We start from the raw sequence: 27,401 nt of genomic DNA, 5'->3' as shown, positions 1-27,401 counted from the left end.
TATATTGTGCACCTATTTATGCCAGACCTATGATAATCACTTACATGCATTATCAGCTTTAGTCTTAACAAGAAACCTTTGAGGAAATAATTAGATTATTTTAGAAATGAGGGAAATGCAACTTTGACAGGTTAAATAATTTGCCCAAAATCACAGACTTGGTCAAAAATGGAACTTGGACCTGTCTAACTCCAAAATCCATGCTCTAACCAGTACTGTTATATTGTTTACTCAAATGATCTTCTTCCCAATCATTTCAACATATCCCAAGAATGTCTTCATTTCAATAAATCATTTTTAATTTCTAAACTTATACCTCAATAGCAGTAATTTGAAGACAGGGGTAAAGTGAGGCTCTTCCAGAATATGAAAACAACACAGTAAAACAAGCAAACAAAATGCAATTAAAACACCCAAATTTAATCAAGGTGGACATGGAAGCATAATTGCAATATAACTTTAAGGAAACTGTGGCCTAATCAAGACATAGCTGTCTGCCTGAAGAATATGTTAATGCGAAAAGCATAGTTTACCAAAAAATCTACAAGAGAAAAATTCAAAGATCCAGATTCAAGCAGTGCCATCAACACCATGGCCTGAGAAGTGAAAGTGAATCGACATATCATCTGGTCACCATAGAAAAATCCTCTGTTGTCAGGCACTGGTAGTATATGAAGTCTTTTCATAGACTAGTTGAATCATCTCTTAAAATTTCCATTTTCTGATTACTATTTCAGTTTTCCATATACCTCATCCTAGGAGATACAGTAGATGACGGACCTGAGTATTCCAGTCACTAAAAATGTCTCTCTTCCATAATAAATTAACAAACTGTCATTTGGTGCTCATGTCAGCTAGAAGTTTGGTTAGTCAAGTCAGTTCTCATACCCACATACAATGTGATCAGTTCTGGAAAACAAATTCCAGTATCTGAACTGAAAAAATTAAAGATCAGACATTGAAAAATAGTGATCACATTAATATACTATCCTCTACTTCCCTGCTGAACAGTTATCAAGATAATCACTCCATCTTCATTAACAATTTCCCTATTATCTCAGTGATGCCAGAAACCAGTTAACATCTGATTTTAAAGCTTTTATAGTCTTCATATAGAGTAAGCAATCTGCCTCAGGGTGAGTATTTTTCTGAATCCCTATTTCTGGGACTATTTTGCTATCTCTATCAACCAAGTAGTCTCAAATGTGGGCAACTCCAGCAAAATCAAAATCAATAGAAAATATTTAACAAAAATATAAATTCTTTCTACCCACAGTTCCTAAAAGCCAAAGACCAAGACAAGAGGTGAAATTATTTAACACTTTCATTATTTGCCTATATAATTAGTAAGTTTATTGCTGTTTATTTTTTAAAGATACTATTCTATGTTGGCAAGGCTGCAGTGAAGTAGGTATTCTGATACACAGCTGGAAGGAAGGAGTATAAATTTGAGCAGGCTTTCTGAAAAGCAATCTGGCAACAAATAGCAAACCTTTATGTTCCTAACTCTTTAATCCAACATTTTTCTGGTTCCCTATCCCTAAGGACATTAATTTTAAATAAAGAAAATTTTTATTTAGAAAGATGTTTATCACAATCAAAATATCCAGCAATAGAAAAATAGTTTAAAAATTCATAAGCCAGAATGTTAATCATTAAAAATGAAATCTATAATTTTAACATAAGAAAATGTTTACATGTTAACTTTAAAATACAAAAATATTATCTTAACCATACAAAACAGGTACAGAAAAAAAAGAAGGAATACATCACTAGATGGATGGTAGGACTGTGGAGGCTTTCAACCTTATTCTAAAAATTTTTGAACATTTTTCAGTAGTTCTAAGTGATCTCTAAAATTAATGTTAATGACTGTACTGGATACTCACTAGATTGTCTGTCTGGTCTCTTTTCACTGAAGACTGCCCCTCACCCCAACCACTGCATTATAGCATCATAGCCATTTGTACAATGTGACACATACCCACTTCAGGCCACAGCCAACTGTTCTGGTGAGAGCTATTAACATCAAATGGGCCATAAGTTCCTTTCCTAGAAATTTGAAATTGAACTGGGAGAAAGTAAATCTCCTGTAATCTGTATTTAAGTTTGAGAGCTGTGTAGGATCAGTATTTTCCACCTACCATGTGAAAGACAGAAGCAAAGGAAGACAGTCTGCGGGGGCGGGGGGGAATGAAGTAGATACAATATAGCATTGAGATACAGAAAAATTACAGATGATTTTCTAGACTCAGTATCTTCTCCAGGCTGGGTTACTATCCTGTTTTAAAATTTATGAGGCACCATGATTCCTTATGATAAAGTCTTATTTTTAATTAAGGTAGCTTGATTTTATTTATTATAACCAAATAGTACCAATTAATAATATTTATAGTATTTTGTGGCCTGTTCATGAAGTAAAAGAACTTCAATCTATTAAGGCTAGCCACTAAAGTCTGACCACGTCCATGCTATTCCAAAGACACTGTTTCAAACCTCAGAACTTGACAAGTCTATGCTCTAGAACTCTGGCCCCTAAAATCTTTCAAGCTAACAACTTGAGTTGCAATAAATCATTGCAGAGTTAGTTTATTCTTTTAAGGGGAAGCATCTCTACATTGCAAAAACTAGAAAACAAAACATGTTATTATAAACATAACCTTTCATTTGAAAAAGAATCAAATCACTAGAAGTACTGTTAGGAAAAATGCTTTCTCTTCACATATAGCAATTTTTCCATAATGTGGATAAAGAGAATGCTAGGCAAGAATGATTCCCAGAAGGTACTCTCAGTGAATGACCTTCTAGTCCCTTAGAGAGAACTACCATTTACCGAATGTCCTAAGCATTATACTAGGTACTTTACACAATTCACTTTAATCATTAAACTACTGACTTGCTATTCCCATGTTACAGATGTAAAAAACAGATTCAGAGGGTTAAATAGTTTGCTCAAAGGTACACAGTTACTAAAACAAAAAAGTCAAAATTCAAACTTCAAATCCATACTCTGCACTATGCTATGAAATTTCTCATAGCTACCATTTCTAGAACCCTTATCATAAGAGACAGAACAAATAGGGTAACAGCAAAACAAAACTAAAAACAGAAATAGCAACAAGGAACAGTATAGTCATAAAACAGAATACTCTTTCTATTTATAGTGTATAAAGAGTTTAAAATCATATAACTGCTTTTATAATATTCAGAGAACAAAACTGAATATAAGCTTTCATATATAATACAATCTAGGTATGTCAGAAAAAAATTAAAAAGGCAACCTAAATGTCCCCAAACAAGGGACTGTTTTCAGTAAATTATAAAAAAATTACCACAAGCAAACTTGGAAATAGAGCACTATGGGGAGGGGGGGAAGAATAAACTGTAAAATTACATGTACTTCATATCACCCTAATACATAAAGAATGCCTACAAACCATGAAGAAAAAAATGGTCAAAAAGAAAAATGCCTGTAAGATCTAAACACAGAAAAGGAAATACAAATGAGTCTCAACTACACACATAGTAAGAAAAATGAAAATAACAACTGCATTGAGATAATATTTTTCATCTCTCAGATTAACAAAGATCAAGAGGTCCTGATAATACTGTATTGGTATGGGTATGGGGAAGTTTGTACTCATACATTGCAGTGAGTGTAAATTTATACAACCCCTATCAATAAGCAATTTGACAATAGCTAACAAAACTGTAAATGCATATATATTTTTTGACCCACCAATTATATCTACAACAAATTATTGTACAAATATCTCCCATGTGAATGAAACATCTTCTGTGCAACAGTAATCACTGCAGTAGTAGTAAAATATTGGTAACAACCGAAATGTCCACCAACAGAAGCATTGGATAAAATAAAACTCACCCATACATGGTATATTACACATCCAAAAAAGAGAGAAACTCTTATATGTACTGTTATGGAATGATCTCATAGAGATATTAAATGAAAAAACCACGGAGCTTAATAATGTGTAGAGTATACCATGATCTGGGTAAAGGAAGTTGCTTATACTAGCACTACATAAAATCTCTTGAAAGGACACACTAGAGAACTAGTCATAAAGGTTGACTCCAGGGAGGAAACTGGTTGGCTGGAGATAGGGACAGAAGACAGATAGTTTATTTATATCTTTTTAAATTTTGAGCCATGTGAACACTGTTACCCATTCAAAAACTAAACTTTTTAAAAATAATGTAAATTTTAAAACAAAAAATTATGGTACATTCATATTATAAAATGTTTTTCAGTATAGTTAATAAATAAAAGATCTAAGATAAACTATTAAGTGGGGAAAAGGAACAAAGCTTATACAGAAGAGTTTCCATTTTGTTGAAAAAGTAAACAGAAAAAATATTTTTATATGCACAGAAATAATGATTGCCTCTCTAGGTGCTGGGATTATGGATAACTTTTTCTTCTTTACACTCTTTTGTCCTTTCCTAATTTCCTATAATGGGCATGTGTTTCATTAAAAATAAAGGGGGGAAAAAAGAGAAAAAAAATAAAGGGGGGGAAACACAAAAAGCATAGCTAAAATATTTATTTAATCTGTGAATAAATCACCCTTAATCACAGTATCACTGACCCTTACCTGACCATGACTGGTTGCTGATTCTTCCTTCAACAAAAGTTTTTCTTTCAAGCTTTTAATTGGACTTTCTTGGAAATCCTTGGTTTCTGAGTGCCAGACAGATGCCCTAGACTCTTGCCTCTCCTCCTCTTTGTCTTCATCTGCCATATCTTCTGAGATGCCTTCATTTTTTTCACTAGCCTGATTTCCTTGGCCACATTCATTCTGGATCAGAGAAGGAGGTCTAGGTAACACTGGTTCCCCAAATTCTTTTTTTTTAAAGAGTTGCCTCTGAGCCATTTTCAGGCTCTTTTGATAAACCTCCAACTGGCAGAGAATGACCTTGGTATATTGGTTAGGATCTATTCCAGCTGGGCAAAATGGAATACCCCAGAAGTAGTGCACAGTGCCCCCACTGTTCTGGATATCTTTGGCATCTGCTGAGGCAGGCAGAAAGTGCCTAGATGTGTCCCCCCTACCCTGGGCAGCTTCGTGAAAATCACATCCTCTCCCAGTACTTTCCTGTGGCTTCCCACACTGTGTGTGCTCAGCCAAGTGGCCAGTGCATCTGTCAAAACATTTAACGTTCTCATTCTCAACCACTGGCTGGCTTGACTGGTCCCAGCTTCCTGAGCTGCCAGAGACCGGCTCCTCTTCAGTGTTTTCAGTGTGGTCCCAAGGCTCCTCTCTTTTCTCAGCCTCGTTTCCCTGACTGATATGTGAGCCTTTAAACAGTGATGGAGGTACCAGCTGCCATATGCCTGTAGGTATTTGAGAAAAAGTAGGGCTAAGGACAAACTGTTTTTAATTAAGAGGGCTTGGTAAGTTCTCACTTACCAAGAACTACATAATGTGGGTAAAAAAGGCTCTTCTTTGGGTTTAACCAACCATTGGCTTTTCCTTGGGTTTAACCAACTGTTGGCTTTTCCTTGGAGATAAGAGTATGCTGGATATTAGTGAGATCTCAACAACTTTCTGATTTAACCTCTTTAATACCACCATAGAAATTTAGGGAATTTCTGTATATCTACTCCCAGTATGAGATCCCTGTGATATGGTTATATTTGATGAGTGCAAGGAGTCAGAACAGGGAGACATGCCTTCAGTGGTCCCAGAGTCTGTGGTTTTCTCTTGGTGGGATTGTGAAGATGGTCCAACGGCCAGAGCTCGAGATCTGGTAGCAGAAGCATCAGAAGGCTGGCAACTCTGAAACAAGTAATCCCAAACCAGACCAGGCTTATTATTAAAATAGGTACACACGAAGGGTCATAGGAACGACAAAAAGGGGAGGCCACTGTCCCTAACAGATTCTCCTCTTTAAAATGTAGATGCACAATTCAAATGAATTCCACAATGCATACTGAATGCTTACTATGTGCAAAGTACTATCCTAGGTCCTATACTAAACCCTTTTCTAATATAGAGAAGTAGATGGCATAAATGGCTCAGGACCTGTCACTGGCAAATATCCAATTTCAATTACACTTATTCAAAGCACAATTTAACATTATTTGAAACATTTTAAAACTACCCATTCTTTCTCTCTGTAACCCACCTCTCGCTCTCATTCTCTTTGTTCTCTCTACAAAACAGGGGAGGTAAGTACTTTATCTTGCCCCTTTTGGTTTATTGTTAATAGGTAATTCTTTTCAGGAGTGGCCAGCTACTTTGGTTCTCTTAAGCCATGGACTGAAAATCTGTGAGATGGAAGAAAACTTTCATATAGAATTAGCAAAACACTTCAAATTAGGTTTATCAACAATTCAACATGGGCTTTAAAAATTGTGGGAATATTTATTAGTTGAAAATCCTATGCACTACTACAGCTAGTTTCTAATGCAACCATAACACTGTAGAAGAAAAAGAATATTGCTTATCAATCCTCACAAACTTCTTCAGCATAGCATGCTTACATTTAGGCTTTCTGCAATGGCTTTCCTCAAGAGCTCCTCTTCTTCCTCCTCCTGGCTGTTCACTTCCCGAGCTTCCTGCTCACTCATTTTGAGAGCTAGAGCAAACTGTTCTTCTTCTGTCATTTCTGTAGAAGGGCAGGGAAAGAGAGGGGAGGGATACCACAAACAATGAATAAGCATGGAGGCAACGAATAGAATTATTAAACTTTTCAAGTGAAGACACTACAGACCGTGTAATACAATTTTATAATCTTATAAATGAGGAAAGTCCCCAAAAGTAAGGTATTGGCCAAGATCAGCAGCAGAAGTTACAAGAATCCTGGATTAACTAGACTGTGAGCTCCTATGAAAGCAGTTTTTGCCTATTTTGTTCACTGTTTTATCTCCAGCATACAGGGGTAGGCGAAAGTAGGTTTATAGTTGTGGGTACATGAAACAGTTTATTCTTATACTAGAGGCCCAGTGCATGATTGAATCATGCACGTGTAGGGTCCCCTACACGCTTTTGCTTTTGATCAGGGGGAGCTGGGTGCCTGTCCGCTAGTGCACCAGGCCTTTCAGAAGCCTCCAGCGCAGCGGAGGCTTCTGAAAGGCCTGGTGTCTGAGCGGACAGGCATCCAGCTGCCACGCTTTCACTTTCGATCACTGGTGCACCAGGCCTTTCAGAAGCCTCCGGCGTGGCGGAGGCTTCTGAAAGGCCTGGTGCTTGAGCGGAAAGGCATCCAGCTGCCACACTTTTGCTTTTGATCGCAGGGAGCTGGGTGCCTGAGCGGACAGGCACCCAGCTCCCACGCATTTGATGGTCCGTTTCTGCTGAGGGGGGCTACCCTGCTGTTGAGAGGCGCAGGGGGCGGGACTCCCACCCCCTGCGCCTCTCAACGACCGCTGAGGGGGGCTGCCGCTGCCGTTGAGAGGTGCAGCTGGGTGTCCGCGCAGGCCCCCTCAGCGGCCGCGGATCTGGCCTCGATCTGGCCGTTGAGAGTCGCAGGGGGCGGGAGTCCCGACCCCCTCAGTGGCAGCGGATCCGTGCCTCTCAATGGCCGGATAGGCCACCCCGAGTCCCGCCCCCCAGCCTCCCACCGCCCAATCGTGGGCGTAGCGGAGTGATGGTAATTTACATTTTACTCTATTATTAGATAGGATTATTACTTATTTACTAATTATTATATTATTTATTATTATTAATCTACTTTTGTCCACCTCTGTATAAAAAAGAATACCTAGCAACTGATAGATACTCAAATATTTGGTGAATGAATAAACAGAGGAACAGGCTGTCAGGGCTTTTTGCTACCTGCCAATCATACTGCTTTATGCTCGACATTTAACCAGAATAATTTGCTCAATTAGAATCCTCTTGATGGGACCGTTTACCCAGTAGGAAAGACCTTCCCTAGTGACCAGAATGTGATCTCCAAACATCATTTCCTATTAAAAGCAACTGGGGTACCTAGGAGAAATGGGTGATTCAAAGTCTGTAGCTAGAAATGTAGAAGATGAGCTAGAGTATGTCATATCTGTGAGCAAGAAAGCTATAAGACACTACCAGGGTCATATCAAAAACTTTAAGAGCCAAAGTAAAAAGGTTCTCTCTGGCCAAAACTAGAACAACCAGAATATCGATAAAAATAATGAATTAAAACACATTAAATATGTTTGAATCCCAGAGTTCATAATGATACTTTAAAAAAACATAGCCAACTGGTCATTGGTAAAGAATGTTAGGGAATCAATTATTTTTGCAACTGGTAAAGGATAAATAATGTCACTGGCGGGCTCGTACAGTGGTGGTATGGTTTGCTATTAAAAGTTCAGAAGAGCCAAAACCGGTTTGGCTCAGTGGATAGAGCGTCGGCCTGCGGACTCAGGGGTCCCGGGTTCGATTCCGGTCAAGGGCATGTACCTTGGTTGTGGGCACATCCCCAGTGGGGGGTGTGCAGGAGGCAGCTGATCCATGTTTCTCTCTCATCAATGTTTCTAACTCTCTATCCCTCTCTCTTCCTCTCTGTAAAAAATCAATAAAATATATTTAAAAAAAAAAAAAAAAAGTTCAGAAGAGCCCATCCGGCGTGGCTCAGTGGTTGAGCATCAACCTATGAACCAGGAGGTCAAGGTTCGATTACCGGTCAGGACACATGACCGGGGTGCGGGCTTGGTCTCCTGTTGGGGGGCATGCAGGAGGCAGCCAATCAATGATTCTATCTCATCATTGATATTTCTATCTTTCTCTCCCTTTCTCTCTGATATCAATAAAAACATATTTAAAATAATAATCATAGTTAAATTATGTGTTATTATATATTATTTAAAGAAACTCAAAACTTCAATTTCAATTATCGAACTCAATCATTTGATGTATATTTACGGACAACACAGAGCCACATAACTTGACAAAGCCACCATTAAAAATTTACTTTAACCACTCAGAATTAAATCAGAATTAAAAGGACACTCTCATTCACTAGTTACTATCTGTTATTTTCAAATATCAACATGTTCTAAGACCAAAGTTCAATAAACACTGCTGTTTACTAAAACATTTTACCTTACCTCTCTACTAGATAAAAACTCAACCAGAAAAAGAAAAAGAAAAAAAATTAGAATCACACCCTGGGAGCATGCTCCCTTAAGGAAAATGTCAGCAAGTTTCAACCTTATCAGCATTAAATATTACCTTATCAAATGATTCTGCTAAGCTAAACAAGAGAAGTACAAAATTTGTGTGAAGCTGATTATGCTGGTTATAATTTACAATAATTAACATCTCCCAACATTCAGGTTAACCTCCCACTGAGACATGCAAACAGACTATTAATATCCAGAACACAAAACTAAATAGTATATATCAAGAAAACTTTTATAATTTGTGAGTACTTAAAATGGCTAAAAGAGAACATTTCATATAACAATGGAAAAATAAAGACTTTCTCCTTTTTTTGGTACAACACTATGACTTATAATTTCTAATCAATTCTTAACACAAAAACAAAAACATACGTGCAATTTTTCTTTTAGCCAAACACTTTGCTCTATTCAACTGTTTTGTCTTCATTTTCTGAAATCCATTTTCCTCCTGTGGTTCCTGTTTCAAAACAAAGAAATATGATCAGGATGGCTACCATAAAAAGTGGTACTCTTTCCCTCTCCTCTACAGCTAGTAGGCTGCTGAGGTTCTGAAGAATCAGCGGTTGTAAACATTCACAGAAAACATCAGTAAAAGATCCTTTACAGTAATGCCCTGGCCGGGTGGCTCAGTTAGTTGGAGTGTTGTCTCACACACAAAAAGGTTTCAGGTTTGATTCCTGGTCAGGACACATACCTAGGTTTCGGGTTCAATCCCTGGGTGGGGTGCAATCAGGAGGCAACCAATCAAAGTTTCTCTTTCATATCAATGTTTTTCTCTCCCTTCCTCTCTCTCTAAAATCAATTTAAAAAAAAAAAAAGATCCTTTACAGTACCAAAAAAATGTAGATCTGTAACCAATAAATATCACAAAAATAAAAAATATTTAACATACTGACATTATCTGTCATACACATGCTCATGTAAAAATTGGACTATCCGCAAAATAGTAGTAAGCATGCACCCAAGTTCAGAAAAGGCTTGATTGAAAGTTTAAAAATCACCCTGGCTGGTATTTCTCAATGGCTAGAATGTCAGCCCACGCACCAAAGGGTTGCGGGTTCAATTCCCAACCAAGGGCACATAGCTGGGTTGCAGGTTCAATCCCCGATTATGCCTATGCAAGAGACAACCAATCCATATGTTTCTCTCATATCAATGTTTCTCTCTCTCCCCCCCTCCCTCCCTCTCTAAAAATCAATAGAAAGAATATCCTTGAAAAAAAAAAAAGAATATCCTTGGATGAGGATTAACAAAACAAAACAAAAAATAGTTTAAAAAATAATAATGTTTTAACTCAGTGTAAATTTTTTTAATCAGTACTTCAAAAAGCAAGAGAACAACTTGGAGAAAGTAACCAACATATGTGTCAGACAAAGGGCTAATTTTCCTTTTATAGTCATATATTGCATAAAGACATTTAACTCAACAACAAACTGCATATATTAGAGTGGTCTCATAAAATTATAATGGAGCTGAAAAATTCCTATCACTGAGTGACATCATAGCCAATGCAACATCATACACAACATATTACATGTTTTGATGATGCTGGTGTAAACAAATCTACACTGCTGCCAGTCATATAAAAGCATAGAACATACTACCTATGTATATAAAAAGCTACGTGACATCCATCGGACTGGTACATATGATGCGCACTGGCAATTTAAAAATAAACATGACTTGTGCATGCACAATACATATAAAGTTCTCGCTGATGCGTGTAAAAGGCTACATGACCAACCTGACACTTCTATTATAGAGAAAGGGTGAATAGCGATATTAAAATACTTCTTCAAATTTATTTCTTTTCAATGTGCACAAATCCATGCACTGGGCCACTAGTTGTATATAGTACATAATATATGACAATGGTAATAAGCAACTATGTTACTGGTTTATGTATTTACTATAATTTTTGTTATTTTATACTAGTAATCCAGTGCACGAAATTCGTGCACATTATAAGGTGATTAATTAGAGGAAATAATTCAATATTGCTATTTGCCCTTTCTCTATAATAGAAGTGTCAGAGATGAAAGAAAATTAGTAAAATGTATATGAAAACATTCCTCCTGTCAGAGTCTGGGGCACGCCGCGGGACCCAGAGTCAAGTCCCCGCTCACCCACATGCACCTCAAAATCACGTGAGACCCAGACCTGGCCACCGCCCCCCAACATTGGGCTAGACCCAGACCCAACCAGTCCCACCTTTGTCAAGCCCTGCCAGGCAGGGGGCGTAGCCTCAGGTCCCCTGGCCCCGCGCCAGGACGGGGTGTGTGGCCTGAGGTCCCCCAGCCCAGACCAGGGCAGGAGGCATGCCTTGAGGTCCTCCATCAAGGCCTGCCAGGTGGTGGACACGGCCCGAGATCCCCTGTCAAGCCCCGCTGGGAGGGGGGCGCAGCCTCAGGTCCCCCGTCAAGCCCTGCTGGGAGGGGGCGCTGCCTGAGTTCCCCCAACCCAGCACTGGGGGTGCACCTTGAGGTCCCCTGTCAAGCCCCGCTGGGTGGGGGGCATGGCCTGAGGTCCCCTGTCAAGCCCAGCCAGGTAGGGGGGGCACAGCCTCAGGTCCCCTGGCCCAGTGCTGGGGTGGGGGGCGCGGCCTGAGGTTCCCTGTCAAGCCCTGCCAGGTGGGGGGGTGCGGTCTGAGGTCCCCCGGCCTGGTGTGGGGGTGGGGGGCACGACCTGAAGTTCCCTGTCAAGCCCTACCTGGTGGGAGGCATGGCCTGAGGTCCCCCGGCCTGGTGCTGGGGCGGGGGGAGCAGCCTGAGGTCCCCTAGCCCAGCACCAGGACAGGAAGCACACCTTGAGGTCCCCCATCAAGCCCCCCTGGGCAGGGGGCATGGCCTCAGGTCCCCTGGCCTGGCACTGGGGCGGGGGGTGGGAGGAGAGGGGGCGCGGCGGCCTGAGGTCCCCAGTCAAGCCCTGCCAGGTGGGGGCCATGGCCTGAGGCCCCTGTCAAGCCCTGCCGGGTAGGGGGCGCAGCCTGAGGTCCCCTGTCAAGCCCCACGGGGGCGGGGGGGGGGGGAGGGCATAGCCTCAGGTCCCTGCTGATTGCTTGTTAAGGTTCCTTATGGGAACTTGGCCTCAGCTGTGGGTGCAGCCATCTTTGTGATGGAGTGATGGTCCATTAGCATATTCCCTCTTTATTAGATAAGATTCCTTCTACTTACCAAAAAAGTTTGCTGTAAAACAGTATGCCATGTTACACCAGCAGTAACCTCATACATCTTGTGCTTACCATATATCTTGATTGCATCATTTTCTCTTATTCTTGATTAGTCTTGTGCTGTTTTATTTAGTAACATGCTATACAAATTTGTAGCCTAGGAGCAATAGGCTATATATACCATATAGCCTAAGGTGTGTAAGACTAGGTTTGTGTAAGTATACTCTATGATATTCACACAACGAGATCTCCTAACAATGCATTTCTCAGAATGTGATGTTAAGTGGTGCATGACTATATATAAAGACCTCTTACAAATCAATTAACAAAACAATATTTAGCCTCTTCCCATAGGAAAAGACACGTTAAGACACTTCCTAGAAAACCATACACAAGGGGTTCATAAGTATATGAAAAGATGCTCAATTTCACTTTGGAAATGCAAATCAAAACAATTTTATAGATACTATATATATTTTTTTACCTATACTAAGTAAAAATTAAAATGTTTTATAAAACACTTACTGTGGGGAAACAGGTTCTCTGATGGGATATAATGGATGCAATATTCTAGGTTAGAGAACAAATTCGAAATAACCACTAAAATCATAAATATACAACACACTCTTTGTCCAGCAATATACTTCTAGGAATTTATTCTACAGATATTTAGCCTCTTTGTGAATAATTATGTTCAGAGTAGAATGTTTTGTCATTGTAAAAGACTGTAAACAACCTCAATCAATGCTACTCAAAGTATGATCTATAGGTGAAAATCAGCACACTGATTGTTTCTAGTCTACAACAAAATAAGCACAGAAATTGAGAATAAAGCATTTAGAAACTTTTACAGCAATCTGACATTGCTACAACATCCATGCAGGATAAGAGGATTTACACGGTGAAAGCTGCAGACTAGTCATTTGCAAAAACACCAAATTATAATATGTGCTGCTTTGAAGTTAGTTATTTATGTGCTCGCTTCGGCAGCACATATACTAAAATAAAGTTAGTTAGTTATTAAAATCCAAAGTATATAAATATCTGAGAAAATATAGACATTTATTTATAACTTATATTAACTATATTTTTAATCAAGCCCATTTTTAAAGTTATACTTTAATACTATTAAACAAGAAAAGTAAACTTTATATTATTTATTTTTAATCCTAATTTACAGATTTCAAACAAACTTCACTGGACTTTTGTCATCAAGAAAACACAAATCTTTCTGAAATAGCAGTAGCAGTAAAAAAAAAAAAAAATGATCCAAGTAATTGTGAAGAAATAAAGGGCAAAAGTTTAATTCTAGTTTTACTCAGAAGTATGATCCTTCACATATTGAGTTCAGTTTTAAACCCACAATTGATGGTGTAGTATAACAATCAGAGTGTCTTATTTCTAAATACATACTAACTAAAAAACTATGAAAACTTAAACATTTATATATAAAATAAAGTTCAAAATAAATAAAAAATCTGAGTATTAAATTAATAAGCTCACACAGATGCTTAATACTTCATATATAAATATTAGTACTTTATAGATTTCTTATAAATACTATATTTACTAAGACAAAAAAAACTATATAGAAAGAAATTAGTTCAAGACGGCAAAGTTGTCTACTTGGATATAATGTATGAGTCTGAGGCAAAGAAGGTAGCTCAAGTACCATATTCCAATGGCAACATAGCTTAATATATTCAGAAAGCAGATCATGATATGGAAGATCAATTAATAAAACAAATAAAGCTAGCAACGTATTTCCATTGCAACCTCATGAGTGCACAGATATTGGCAACACAGCAATACTTTTAGGAAATGTGTGATGAGCTTGATGGTAGAAAAATTCTTTCAGCTTTATTTTTAACAAACATTTTAAGTTCTGAACTGTTTAAAACCATAAAGGGTTAAACTTTTACATTTTTATGTAGCCAGAAGTAACAACAGGAAAATTTCCTAGATTAAGGAACATGTGCCAGAATGTTCCTGAATGACTATACCATTTACTCACTTACATTCTAAGACAAAACAAAACAAAAAAGTCTTTAAAAAGTGCACAAAAATACCAAAAGAACATGAAGTGTATATTAAAAATTAGTTGGTATGATAGTTTTATGAGCAAGTGCTAGTAACCTTAAAGAACAGATCATTCCTTTATTATCTAAACTGCAGTAGGACATAAAAATAATAAAAAAAGCTCCCTTCTATATTATAGCATAAATCTGAAACTAAAATCTGATATAGTAAAAAAAAAAAAAGACAATTATATAAAAATCAATGCCACTAGGAATATAAATGCAAAACTCACAAATGATATGAAAAAGTAAATTCTATATTATGTTAATGTAATACTAAGTAAAATTTTCTCCAGAAATGCAAAAATGTTCCAACATTAGACAATGTATTAATGAACTATAAATTAATTGATTAAAGGAGAAAAACTATGCCATCATCTTGCTAAATAATGAAAAGGCATTTGATTAAACATCCATTCCTAAAAATACTAATAGAAAATAAGCAATTAAAGGATATTTCTATAATAAATGTAATGTAGAAATAAGAAACAAATAACAAAATATCAGAATACTTCCACAATTAAATTCAAAATCAAAACAAAGATGTACTCTATCACTGTTAACAATTAACATTATTCTGGAGGCTACAGTCAATGCAATGAAACAAAAAAATTAGCTATAAGTACTAGAAAGGAAGAGAGAAAATGACCATTATTAGCAGATACAAGTGCCTACCTAAATAACCCAAGATAATAACTGAACAATTATTCCAAAATTATGTGACAGATCAATGGAACAAAATTTTAAAATCTAAAACAAAACAATTATAGACAAGATTTTAATTTATAATAAAGATAAAATTTCAAATCTTTGGGAAAAGGTAGATTATAGAAAAATGTTGGTAGAACTGCCTAACCCAGGGATGGGCAACCTTTTGAGCTTGGTGTGTCAAACTTCGCCAAAAAACTGAGCATAACTCAGGTAGTGTGTCACTTTGAGGAAAAAACATTATTTCGCAAATGTTTCATCCTCAGGAGCAGCAAATGTTTCATCCTCGGCATGCGGCCGCCTCAGCGGCCACGTGTCATCAGAAATGGCTACGCATGTCAGTGCTGACATGCGTGTCATAGGTTCACCATCACTGGCCTAACCACTAAGACTCAGTTTTGCAACATATATATGTATACTGTTTAGATATAAATATCCTAGCTAATAAGAGTAATATGCAAATTAACCATCACTCCGTTGCACCCATAAGCCATGTCCACAAGCCACGCCCACCAGCCAATCAGGAGCAAGTATGCAAATTAACCCCAACCAAGATGGCTGCAGCCACAGAGCAAGCAGGAGGGAGGCTTGAATTTCCCCAGCGATGGAGAAAGCCAAGTTTCTGCAGCCCTGGCCTGCCTTGGTCTCCACTCAAGGCTACAAAGTTTCAATTATAGAAGATAAATTCCAACAGAAATGGCTGCAGCCAGGGAGCGAGCAGGAGGCTTGGCTCCGCTCCAGGCTACAAAGTTTCAATTGTAGAAGATACATAAATCCCAGATACCAGGGCCTCCACTTGTGTCGCCGGGGGGTGTGGCCGCCCTGCAAACCACCACAGGTCCCTCACCCAGACCGCCCTACACCCCAAGGGAACCCCCACCCTGATCCGGGACACCCTTCAGGGCAAACCAGCTGGCCCCCACCCATGCACCAGGCCTCTTTCCTATCTAATAAAAGAGTAATATGCAGATTGACCATCACTCCAACACATAAGATGGCTGCCCCCATGTGGTCAAAAATCCTGCCTCCATGTGGATACAAGATGGCCACCACAAGATGGCCAGCAGGGGAGGGAAATTGGGAGGGACCAGGCCTGCAAGGGAGGGCAGTTGTGGGGATCAGGCCAGCAGGGGAGGGGAGTTGGGAGGGACCAGGCCAGCAGAGAAGGGAAGTTGGGGGTGACCAGGCCTGCAGGTAAAGGGGAGTTGTGGGGGGTGGGGACCCAGGCCTGCAGGGGAGAGCAGTTGGGGGAGACCTGGCCTGTAGGGGAGGGTAGTTAGGGGTGACCAGGCCTGCAGGGGAGGGCAGTTAGGGGCAAACAGGCTGGCAGGGGAGCAGTTAGGCATCAATCAGGCTGGCAGGGGAGTGGTTAGGGGGTGATCAGGCTGGCAGGCAGAAGCGGTTAGGGGCAATCAGGAAGGCAGGCAGGTGAGCAGTTGGGAGCCAGCAGTCCTGGATTGTGAGCGGGATGTCCGACTGCCCATTTAGGCCTGATCCCAGTGGGTGCAGGCTGGGCTGAGGGGACTCCCCCCACCCTGCATGAATTTCTTACACCCAATTGCATCCCTATTCACCCATGTAAAGGTAACCACTCCACTGTATTTGTTTTATCTTTCCATTCTTTCCCTTACGATTCTATCATATTTATTAGAGGCCCAGTCCACGAAATGCATGCAGGGTGGGGGGGTGTCCCTCAGCCCAGCCTGCACCCTCTCCAATTTGGGACCCCTTGGGGGATGTCCGACTGCCAGTTTAGGCCCGATCCCGGGGATCGGACCTAAACCGGCAGTTGGACATCCCTCTCACAATCCTGGACCACTAGCTCCTAATCACCCACCTGCCTGTCTACCTGATCACCCCTAACTGCCCCCCCTGCCAACCAGGTCGCCCCCAACTGCCCCCTCCCTGCTGGCCTGGTTGCTCTTAAATGCCCCCCCTGCCAGCCTGGTCGCCCCCAACTGCCCCCTTCTGCCAGCCTGGTCACCCCTAACTGCCCCCCCTGCCAGCCTAATTGCCCCAAACTGCCCCCCCTTGCCGGCCTGGTTGCCCCCAACTGCACCCCCCCGCTGGCTTGGTGGCCCCTTACTGCCCCCCCCACCGGCCTGGTCACCTCTTACTGCCTCCCCTGCCAGCCTGGTGGCCCCCAACTGCCCCCCCACCAGCCTGGTCACCCCCAACTGCCCCCACTGCTGGCCTGGTTGCCCCCATCTGCCCCACCCCCCGCCGGCCTGGTCGCCCCACGCAGCCTGCTTGTTCAGTTGTTTGGTCATCCCTCACTAACCCCCCCCCCCGCCAGCCTGGTCATAGGCAGCCATCTTGTGAGGGCATGATCAATTTGCATATTACCTCTTTATTATATAGGAGGATATCCAATAGAGTTATGAAAAAATTCTCAATCTTTCTGATTAAAAATATACAACTTGCCGAAACCGGTTTGGCTCAGTAGATAGAGCATCGGTCTGCGGACTGAAGGGTCCCAGGTTCGATTCCGGTCAAGGGCATGTACATTGGTTGTGGGCACATCCCTAGTAGGGGGTGTACAGGAGGCAGCTGGTCGATGTTTCTCTCTCATCGATGTTTCTAGCTCTCTATCCCTCTCCCTTCCTCTCTGTAAAAAATCAATAAAACATATTTTAAAAAAAATATATATATATATATACACAACTTTTTGATCATCAAATGGGGAAAACTATAATAGTTGTAATAAGTCTTGGCAAGGGGACAAGAAATGAACTGCTGATAAGAATATAAGTAAGATTAGACTGTGAAGGTTCTGTAGAGTAAACCATATTAAAGTTCTAAACTGATCTTGTAAGTATTGGTCACAAATTTTTAAGCAATCAAGTACAAAGATATAAAATCTGAAATCTTAAAAGAAAGTTGGAGTAAGCTAAGTGAAATGTAGAGAGAAAAAGCTGAAGGCACAGAAGCAAGTTCAGAGTCTATTGCAAGAACTCAAATAACAGATGATCAAAATGAAACTGAGTAAAAATTGCAAGGTCTGGCAAGCTGGCATTAAGGTTTAGTCACAACACAAACCAGTCTTGGGTATCAAGGCCTAGTTTGAGACCTAGAGCTCCACACTTCAAAATACTGACCTCTCCATCACTATCAGATATCACAATGAGTGCATCCTCCAGTTTACGCTTCCTCCTCACATTGACAGGACTGGAAGTTTCTGCATCTTTCTTCTCCAAGTTCTGAGCTTCAGGGGCTTCTTTAACTTTTTTCTTTCTTCGTGGCATCCTGATGTCTGAAATTAATGGACAAACAATTCATTCAAAGTATAAGTTTTCTAACCCTAGCCGGATTGGCTCAGTGGATAGAGAGTTGGCCTGTGGACTGAAGGGTCCCAGGTTCAATTCCAGTGAAGGGCACATGCCTGGGTTGCGGGCTTGATCCCCAGTAGGGGGTGTGCAGAAGGCAGCAGATCAATGATTCTCTGTCATCACTGATGTTTCTATCTCTCTCTCCCTCTCCCTTCCTCTCTGAAATCAATAAAAATATATTTTTTTAAAAGTATAAGTTTTCTAGATGCTATTTGTAATTTAATCATATAAAAGAAAAATATACTCACCTAAAAGTAAAACTGGATGTCTGAACTTTTCCACTACTCTTTAATGAAATTTTAATAGGAATAATACGACAAATTATCCTAGTTCCTTAAACACTGACTTAGATCATTGGTTTTCTTGACTGCATATTATAATTTATCTAAAAAGATTTTTTAATACCAATGCCTCAACCTGATAAAAATATATCTCCAAAAAACCAACAGTAATATCATACTTAAAGATAAAAGACTAAAGACTATCTCCTTAAGATAGGAATAAGACAAGAATGTCTGCTTTCATCCTTTCTATTGAACTTTATACTGAAATTTTTAGGCAGATCAATTATTCAAGAAGAAATAAAAGACACAAAGCTGAAAAGGAAGAAGTAAAACTATCATTATTTGCTGATAACATAATCTTATAATTTTTTAAAAATCCACAAAATACTATAATGAGTTCAGCAAGATTACACAATATAAGGTAATACAAAAAAACTAGCAATGAATAATCCAAAAATGAAATTTGAAAAATTCTAACAGCTTAGGAATAAATTTAATGAAGGAAGTAGAAGATTTGCAAATGGAAACTTTAAAATTCCTGCTGGCTTTTTTGGGGAAATAGACAGCTGATCCTAAAATTCACATGGAAACAGAGGGTCCCAGAATAGGCAAACCAACCTTGAAAAAGTGAAGTAATTTTAAGGACCCACATATCTCAATTTAAAAATTTACCACACCCCTAGCTGGTTTGGCTAAGTGGATAGAGTGTCGGCCTGTGGACTGAAGGGTCCCGGGTTCGATTCCAGTCAAGGGCACATGCCAGGTTGTGGGCTTGATCCCCAGTAGGAGGTGTGCAGGAAGCAGCCAATCAATGACTCTCTCTCATCATTAATGTTTCTCTCTCTCCCTCTCCCTCCCCCTTTCTCTCTAAAATCAATTTTTAAAATGTTTTTCAAAAAAATCTTACCACAAAGCTAGTTAACAAGACAATGTGGCACACTGGCACAAGGATAGACAAAAATCGATGGTACAGAACTGAGAATCCAGAAAACATCCACACATTGTCAATTTTCAACAAGGATGCCAAAATACTTAGAGAAAGTATAGTCTTTTCAACAAATGTAGATATCCACATACAAAATGAAATAGGACCTCTACCTATCATATACAAAAAGTTGCAAGAAATGGAATTAGATTCTTAAGAGAAACATAGGCATAAATTTTTGGGATCTTGAATAGGAAATGGTTTGTGAAATATGACATCAAAAGCATAAGCAACAACAAAAATAAACTGGGCTTTGTTTAAATCAAAATGTGGCTCAGTAGTTGAGCGTCGACCTATGAACCAGGAGGACACATGTGCCTGGGTTGTGGGATCAATCCCCAGTACGGAGCGTTCAGGAGGCAGCCAATCAATGATTCTCTCTCATCATTGATGTTTCTATCTCTCTCCCTTCCTTTCTGAAATTAGTTTTTAAAATATAATTTAAAAAAACAACCTTTGTGCTTCAAAACCATATTAATAAATTGAGCCCTGGCCAAGTGGTGCAGTAGGTTGGAGCATCATCCTGTACACCAAAAAGTTGCTAGTTTGATTCCAGGTCAGGGCACATACCTAGGTCACGGTTCAATCCCCCATTGGGGCCCATTCAGGATCACTGTTTCTTTCTCATATCGATTTTTTTCTCTCTCTCCACCTTCCTCTCTCTAAAATCAATAAAAGGATCCTTGAGTAAGGATTTTTTTAAATTTTTTATTATTGAGAGTATTACAAATGTCCATCTTTCTCCCTCCATTGCCCCCCTCCACCTGGTTCCCACCCTGGCCCAGGTCTTCATCACCCAACTGTGTCCATAGGTAAGATCTTTGGTTAATCTCTCCCGCGCCCCCCCCTTTTTCCTCTGATATTCATGTCTGTTTCATGTTTCCATGCCTGATTCTATTTTATTCACCAGTTTATTTTGTTCATTAGATTTCTTGTTCATTTATTTTGATTTTAGATTCAATTGTTGATAAATATGTATTTATTGCCATTTTATTGTTCATATTTTTTATCTTTTTTCTCTTCTTCTTCCTCTTCTTAAAGAACTAGAGGCCCAGTGCATGAAAATTCATGCACTGGAGGGGGGGGGCGTCCCTCAGCCCAGCCTGCCCCATCTCAGAATCCAGGAGCCCTCAGGGGCAAGAGGCAACCCAGCGATCAGGAGAAGCGATGCCCCCATCACACCTCTGCTGCTGCCACTGCCAGCAGCGCCAGCCTGGCCAGCCCTGGCTACCTGAGCCTCAGGCCAGCCCTGGGCAGCTGGGCAGCCGCCATCTGAAGCTTGCCTGCATCTCAGGCCGGCCCTGGGCGGTTGGGCAGCCGCCACCCGAGGCTTGCCTGTGCCTCGGCTGGCCCTGCTTGCCTGAGTCTCAGTCAGTGGGGGGGTGCAGGAGGACCCGAGGCCCCTGGCGGGGCTGAGGGGACTCTGGCGGCAGGAGCACGGAGTGGCCAGCCCGGGCTGAGGAAGGGAAGATACTCTCAACGACATGAGTAATAACTTCCAATTTGTTGGACACCACAGTGAGGCTTCAGCTTCGGGGGAGGGAAAAAGAGAGGGATGGGCAGCTCGTTGGAGGAGCAACGAGCCTGGGCGAGCTGTCAGTCAGTGGGGGGGCGTGCAGGAGGACCCAAGGCCTCCAGCAGGGCCGGCCCCACCCCTGCTGTGGGTGCTGCCATCATGTGATGGTGTGATGGTCAATTTGCATACTACCTCTTTATAATATAGGATACCCTTCAATAATTCATGTAATACTGGTTTGGTGGTGATGAACTCCTTTAGCTTATTCTTGTCTGGGAAGGTCTTTATCTGACCTCCCATTAGTGACTCCCAATAAATGATAGCTTTGCTGGGTAATCTTGGTTGAAGGTCCTTGCTATTCATCACTTTGAATCTTTTTTTGCCACACCCTTCTGGCCTGCAAAGTGCCTGTTGAGAAATCAGCTGACAGTAGTAGTAGCTAACTGCTTTTCTCTTGCTGCTTTTAAGAATCTCTCGTCTTTAACCTTTGGCATTTCTATTATGATGTGTCTTGGTGTGGGCCTCTTTGGTTTCATCTTGTTTGGGACTCTGTGCTTTCTGAACTTTTATGTCTACTTCCTTCACCAGGTAGAGGAAGTTTTCTGTCATTATTATTATTATTAAACATGTTTTTATTGATTTGTATAAGCTGTTTTTATCACTATTTACACGTTAGGAAATTTATTCAAAATCAAACAGTTAACTTGGTAATTGACTATGTTGAGAATTGAAGCCCCATGTGTCTGATTCCAAAAAGACATTCTTTGATTGAATTACACAGCAATGCCTCCTCCCTGACAGGAAAAAATAAAGACAGAAGCATAATACTTCCACTTTTCCTGGGTGTTACTTATATCTCAGTAAGACATAGTGGCTCTACAGGAACACTGGGGTCAAGCTGCCTGGACTCAAAGCCAGCTCTGCCTTCGAGCTGTCATTGATCATCTGTAAATTGAAGGTGCCGCACCTATTCGTGAAGATTCAATAAACGCGTTTGTGGAAAAGGATTGAAGCCCGGTCTGTCGTCGTCCAGAGGAGAGGCAACAGTCCCGCTGGAGGGGGGAGTGGTAAATGATAAGGATTTCCAAGGGAAATCTGGCAAAGTCGTGAATGCAAGGATCGCTCCCGACAAAGCAGTAGCCCGACAAGGGAGGGGCGAGAGGCGGCGGCGGCCGGGGGCCGTTACCCTGACTCCGGGGAGGGGAGGGACGCTGCTGCCTCCGGCTTCCGCTGGAGGAAGACGCCTCCGAGAGGCGGGCGGGCGGGCGGGGAGCAACAACTGCGAAGGGGAAGCCTCGGAGGATGAAGGCCGCACCCCCAGGGTGAGGGGGCGGGCCCGGCACCGGGGGCGGAAGCCCACAGGCGGCCGAAGGGCCCACCCCGGCGTTGGGAGGCGCCTTGCCGGCGTCCCAAATGGCCATCTCGGGTGTCCCGAGAGGCCCGACTGAGCGTGGAGAGGGCCCTACCCGTTTGTCAGAGGCGCCCCTGCGAGTGGGGAGCGGGCCGCGGACCCCGTGGGGGAGAGGCGGCGGGAAGAGGGCGGACTGGAGAGTGCGGAGGCGGCAGGTACTCACCGACCGGCCCTCGCGGTTGGGCCGAGCCCCTCCTCCCGGTGCGGGGGTCACGAGCGTCTGCACCACGTCAGGAGCTGGGGGCGGGCGAGCGGAGGTGCGCGCGAAGTTGGGCACTGCCCGGAGGAGACGCGGGCGTCCGGTGACGAAACCAACGAGCACCGCGCGGGGGAAGCCACCGCCAGGACGTACCAACTGCTGGGGGGGGGGCGGGCGCCACCGCCGGGGTGCCTCCAGCAGTCGGGCCCCTGCCTAGGCTCTCGCGGCGTGCAGGTTCGATGTGTTATCCCTGTACCAGCACTTTGAAGGAAACCAGAGTAGCACAGAGCCCGCAAAACACTCTAGTTAACCCTTCAAAGTTTTTTCTGGCCCTTTTGCATGTATCTAGTTATACTGAAATTATCTGTTCACGTGACCGCTTGAAAACTCTGGGTAAGTGTTACAGTCTGATCATTTCAGGGAAGGGGGAAATCTGGGAAACACTTAGGGATGTCAGGTGAAGTGTAACATCAGAACAGCCACTTTGGTGAAATTTTTTTTTATGATAATCTTTAAGTAGGTTTACTTTTTTTGGAGGTGAAATTTAAAATGTGCATGACCCAGCAATTTCATGTCTAAAAAAATAGAGAAACTGCTACAGGTGTACACAAAAAGACATGTTTATATTCAAGCCTGCTCCCTTCCAAAAAAAAAATAGAAATAACAGAAATGTTCAATACGACATGGATGATGTGGTATGTTACTAAGATAAAATATTACAATAAAACTAATAAGTAGCAACATTTGATAGCTCATAGCATGAGTTACTGAAATGGTGACATGCCAACAAATTACATACACTGTAAAATGATATATATACATTTAAAAGTACAGAGAATAACAATATATCCTGATTATGGGAAACGTGCATATAGAAAATGAACTACATGGATAGATGAACACACAATGTGATCATGTTATGAGGGCAGGAGATGGGAGAGGTGGAAGCCAGGATGGATGGGGAGAGGGGATAAACAGGACTTCAGACCTGTCATGATGTTACCGGAAAGGAGATCTGGCCTTTAGTGGTTCTGCCTCAGGCTGGCCCATAATGTGTGGGTCCTTGACTTTGTGCAAAAAAAAAAAAATCACAACATTAATCTAGGTGATTTTGAGAGTATTTTTATTAAAGCTGAGGACAGTGAAACAAGGGCTTCTCACAGAAAAAGCAACAGGAGAGCATAGGTGGGGCTGCGTTGGCTCTCTGGAAATATTGTAAGAAAGAAAAGAGCCTAGGTGGAGCTGCTTTAGCTCGCTGGGAAGTCAAAGAAAAGGGGCCTTGGAGACAGGTTCAGGTGTTTAGCCTGGGACAAGCTGCTGCTGCCCGTTGCTCCCCTGGTTGCAAGTCTCATGGGGACCCCTGGAGTTTAGGAGATGCACGCTTGTGGGGAAAGAAGAGGGGGAATGGAAAGACAGGGGCATGTTCTGGGGGAGGGGGAACTCATTCATTTTGGGACCTTCATTTTGAGGTTTTTTTAAAGGCTGGGAGTTTAGGAGCAGTCTTAAGGAAGGATCTCAACAGAATATTCATCAGCTTTTCCAGGTGTACCCTTTCAGGCTCATGGTCTCCACTGACTGGTTGGCACAAGGGCAGGGGGTCATTAATCACTGCAGCTGATCCTGGCGATGCCCACCTGGTTTTGCTGCTTTTCTGGGCCTAGTGCTGAAATACAGCTTAGTCCTAGATGTTATATCTAGGGAGGTGACCTATAGCTGGGGGTAAATTGCTCAGCCAGTTTGTTCAGCTGTCTCAGTTTCCCCATTCCACTTGACAAGGAATTTTCCTAGGTTCTTACTATCTTGCCTCAATGATTTATTTTTTAAAAAAGAAGAAACTTGCCCTAACTGGTTTGGCTCAGCGTCGGCCTGCGGACTGAAGGGTCCCAGGTTCGATTCCGGTCAAGGGCATATACCTTGGTTTCGGGCACATACCCAGTGGACAGTGTGCAGGAGGCAGCTGATTGATGTTTCTCTCTCATCGATGTTTCTAACTCTCTATCCTTCTCCCTTCCTCTCTGTAAAAAATCAATAAAATATATATTTTTTAAAAAGAAGAAACCTAAAAATAAACATAGCAAAGTGTTAACACTTGGGTAGTGGAACTATACATTAGTCACAGTACTTTTTTAAACATTTAATCAGGTCACCTACCTCCAAATGATCCTCCCAAATCCAGCTAAACCACTTTTTCATCTGCCTCTTGTAACTCCAGTTCATTTCTCCTGCTTAGTTCCTCAGCTTATGGGACTTTCAATCACACATTATACAGTGCAATTATCTGTTGTATATATCTATCTTTTCTACAAGATTTGTTAGCTTTCTGAAAACATGATCCATGACATGGATTCCATGTAACTCTACAAGTAGCAAAGAGCCTGGCCAAAAGCAAACACTCAATACATGCTAATTGAACTGAAGTATGAAGACGGGAAATCAGAAAAGTTGTCAATGCAGGGCCAGAAAGGTCCTTTTGGGGCATCCTATCTCAAAGAAGATTGGTGATGCAGTTGTTAGCAGCCATCTTGCAACCCTAAGGAGAGCCAGCCAATGGTAGGCAGCCTCTAAGATTACCTCCAATTGTAATGGAGTGACATGCTCAGTCTCTGACTCTATCTTAATTCTAGCTTGCATTTTTCCCATGGCCTTCAGGCAGATAGCTCCTGCCATAGATATGCTAATCATTACAGGAATTCTGCTGGAGGCTTGAGTTTTTAGAATAACAGGAGTTCACGTCCAATTCCCAGTCAGGGAACATGCCCAGGCTGCAGCTTGATCTCCAATGTGGGGCATGCGGGAGGCAGCCAATCAATGATTCTCTCTCATCATTGATGTTTTTATGTCTCTCTCCCTCTCCCTTCCTCTCTGAAATCAATAAAAATCCTATATAATAAGAGCCTAATATGCTAAGTGTTCAGGCGTCTGGTTGTCCATTCAACCAATCAAAGCATAATATGCTAATGATATGCTAAAGCCACTCAACCACTTGCTATGATGTGCACTGACCACCAGGGGGCAGACACTCTGACCAGTAGGTTAGCTTGCTGCTGGGGTCTGGCCAATTGGGACTGAGTGAGACGGGCCAGACACGCCCTGGAGCCCTCCCACAGTCCCTCCCCGGCTAGCCAACCTCTTGCATCCCTCCCTGGCCCCGATCGTGCACCAGTGGGGTCCCTCGGCCTGTCCTGCACCCTCTTGCAATCCGGGACCCCTCGGGGGATGTCGGAGAGCCGGTTTTGGCCCAATCCCGCAGGTATAAAAGGCTAATATGCAAATCGACCGAACAATGGAACAACCGGTGCTATGACACGCACTGACCACCAGGGGGAAGACGCTCAACACAGGAGCTGCCCCCTAGTGGTCAGTGCACTCCCACAGGGTGAACACCACTCAGCCAGAAGCCGGGCTCATAGGTGGCGAGCGCAGCGGGGGTGGCAGGAGCCTCTCCCATCTCTGCAGCAGCGCTAAGGCCAGGGAGTGGGCCTAAGCCATCAGTCGGACATCCCCCAAGGGCCCCCGGACTGCAAGAGAGCGCAGGCTGGGCAGGGGAATCCCCCACCCCTGAGTGCATGAATTTCGTGCACCGGGCCTCTAGTAAAAAATAAAAGACCTAGAAACTGAAACTTACTGAGAAGCTTCCTGGAAGTGAGCCACCAAGGCCAGCTGGGTGATTTTAGCTTTTTGAAGAGATAAAAAGGTGTTGGAGAGCCCTAGACAGTTTGGCTCAGTGGATAGAGCATTGACCTTCGGACCAAAGGGTCCCAGGTTCGATTCCAGTCAAGGGCAAGTACCTTGGTTGCAGGCTCCTTCCCAGCCCAGGCCCTGGTTGGGTCTCATGCAGGAAGCAACCAATTTATGTGTTTCTCTCACATCATATTTCTCTCTGTCTTTCCCTCTCTCTCTTCCACTCTCCCTAAAAATCAATGGGAAAATATGCTTGGGTGAGGATTAAAAAAAAAAAAAAGTGTTGGAGAATTGGAGCACCTGGGTGTCATGATAGGGCTTGTTTCAAGGGGATCACTGGGGCTGCTGTGCTTAGAATACCTGAAGAGCAAAGAAAGGGACCAGAGCACTACACAGCAATAACCTTGGCAAGAGATTGTGGCTCCGACAGAATTACGAGTTTGACAGGAAAGGAGTTTAAGGAGAGGTCTTGGCTGGGGGTTAACAGTTGGAACTCAAAAGGTATTTAATCGCGGAGATGGAGTTTCCTCTATCACTAACTAGTAGTGAACTCAAGTAAACCACTTCTAGGTTCTGAGCCTCAGTTTCCCTACCAGCGAAATGGGGGTAATAGTCCCACATAACAGGGCCTTCATGAGAACGAAATGATGTGTGTCAAAGGCTGACCGTGTGCAAAGTGAGACCCCTGAGCCAAGGTCTGCACGAGCCGTCCGGAAAGGAGGGAGCCGCTGCAGAATTGTTGACCGACTTCCGAATCAGTAGCAGAGGATCCGAGGTCCCAAGCAGTTACCAGGCAAAAGAACCGCCAGGGCGGGAACCGCAACGCGGTTCGCGGCTCCCAACCTCGCGAGATTTGTTAGCCGGGCAAAGTCACCCGTCCAGCCACATCTCGCGAGGCCACGGTTCTA

General features: G+C 42.2%; 1 protein-coding gene across 4 annotated transcripts in view; it reads right to left on the bottom strand.

Moving 5' to 3' along the window:
- The window catches only part of UIMC1 (ubiquitin interaction motif containing 1), an 83,136-nt gene extending 55,959 nt beyond the window's left edge, over window positions 1–27,177 (bottom strand). For 2 of the 4 annotated variants that reach the window (XM_079770515.1, XM_079770518.1), the window contains exons 1-6: window positions 22,777–23,483; window positions 18,187–18,341; window positions 9,506–9,590; window positions 6,509–6,633; window positions 5,696–5,801; window positions 4,617–5,356 (exon numbers count right to left, since the gene is read on the bottom strand). In XM_079770515.1, the coding sequence (XP_079626641.1) occupies window positions 4,617–5,356; window positions 5,696–5,801; window positions 6,509–6,633; window positions 9,506–9,590; window positions 18,187–18,333 (1,203 nt within the window). In that variant the 5' untranslated portion in view covers window positions 18,334–18,341; window positions 22,777–23,483. Of the gene's footprint in view, window positions 1–4,616; window positions 5,357–5,695; window positions 5,802–6,508; window positions 6,634–9,505; window positions 9,591–18,186; window positions 18,342–22,776; window positions 23,485–27,159 lie in introns of those variants that run through there. The other 2 variants (XM_079770516.1, XM_079770517.1) reach the window with 2 other exon arrangements.
- Window positions 27,178–27,401: the final 224 nt, after the last annotated feature.

This window comes from Cnephaeus nilssonii, assembly GCF_951640355.1.
Source record: "Cnephaeus nilssonii genome assembly, chromosome: 5".
In the NCBI taxonomy this organism is placed as follows: domain Eukaryota; kingdom Metazoa; phylum Chordata; class Mammalia; order Chiroptera; family Vespertilionidae; genus Cnephaeus; species Cnephaeus nilssonii.
Note: the sequence above shows the minus strand (reverse complement) of the source record. Positions and strands in the feature narration are given on the sequence as shown.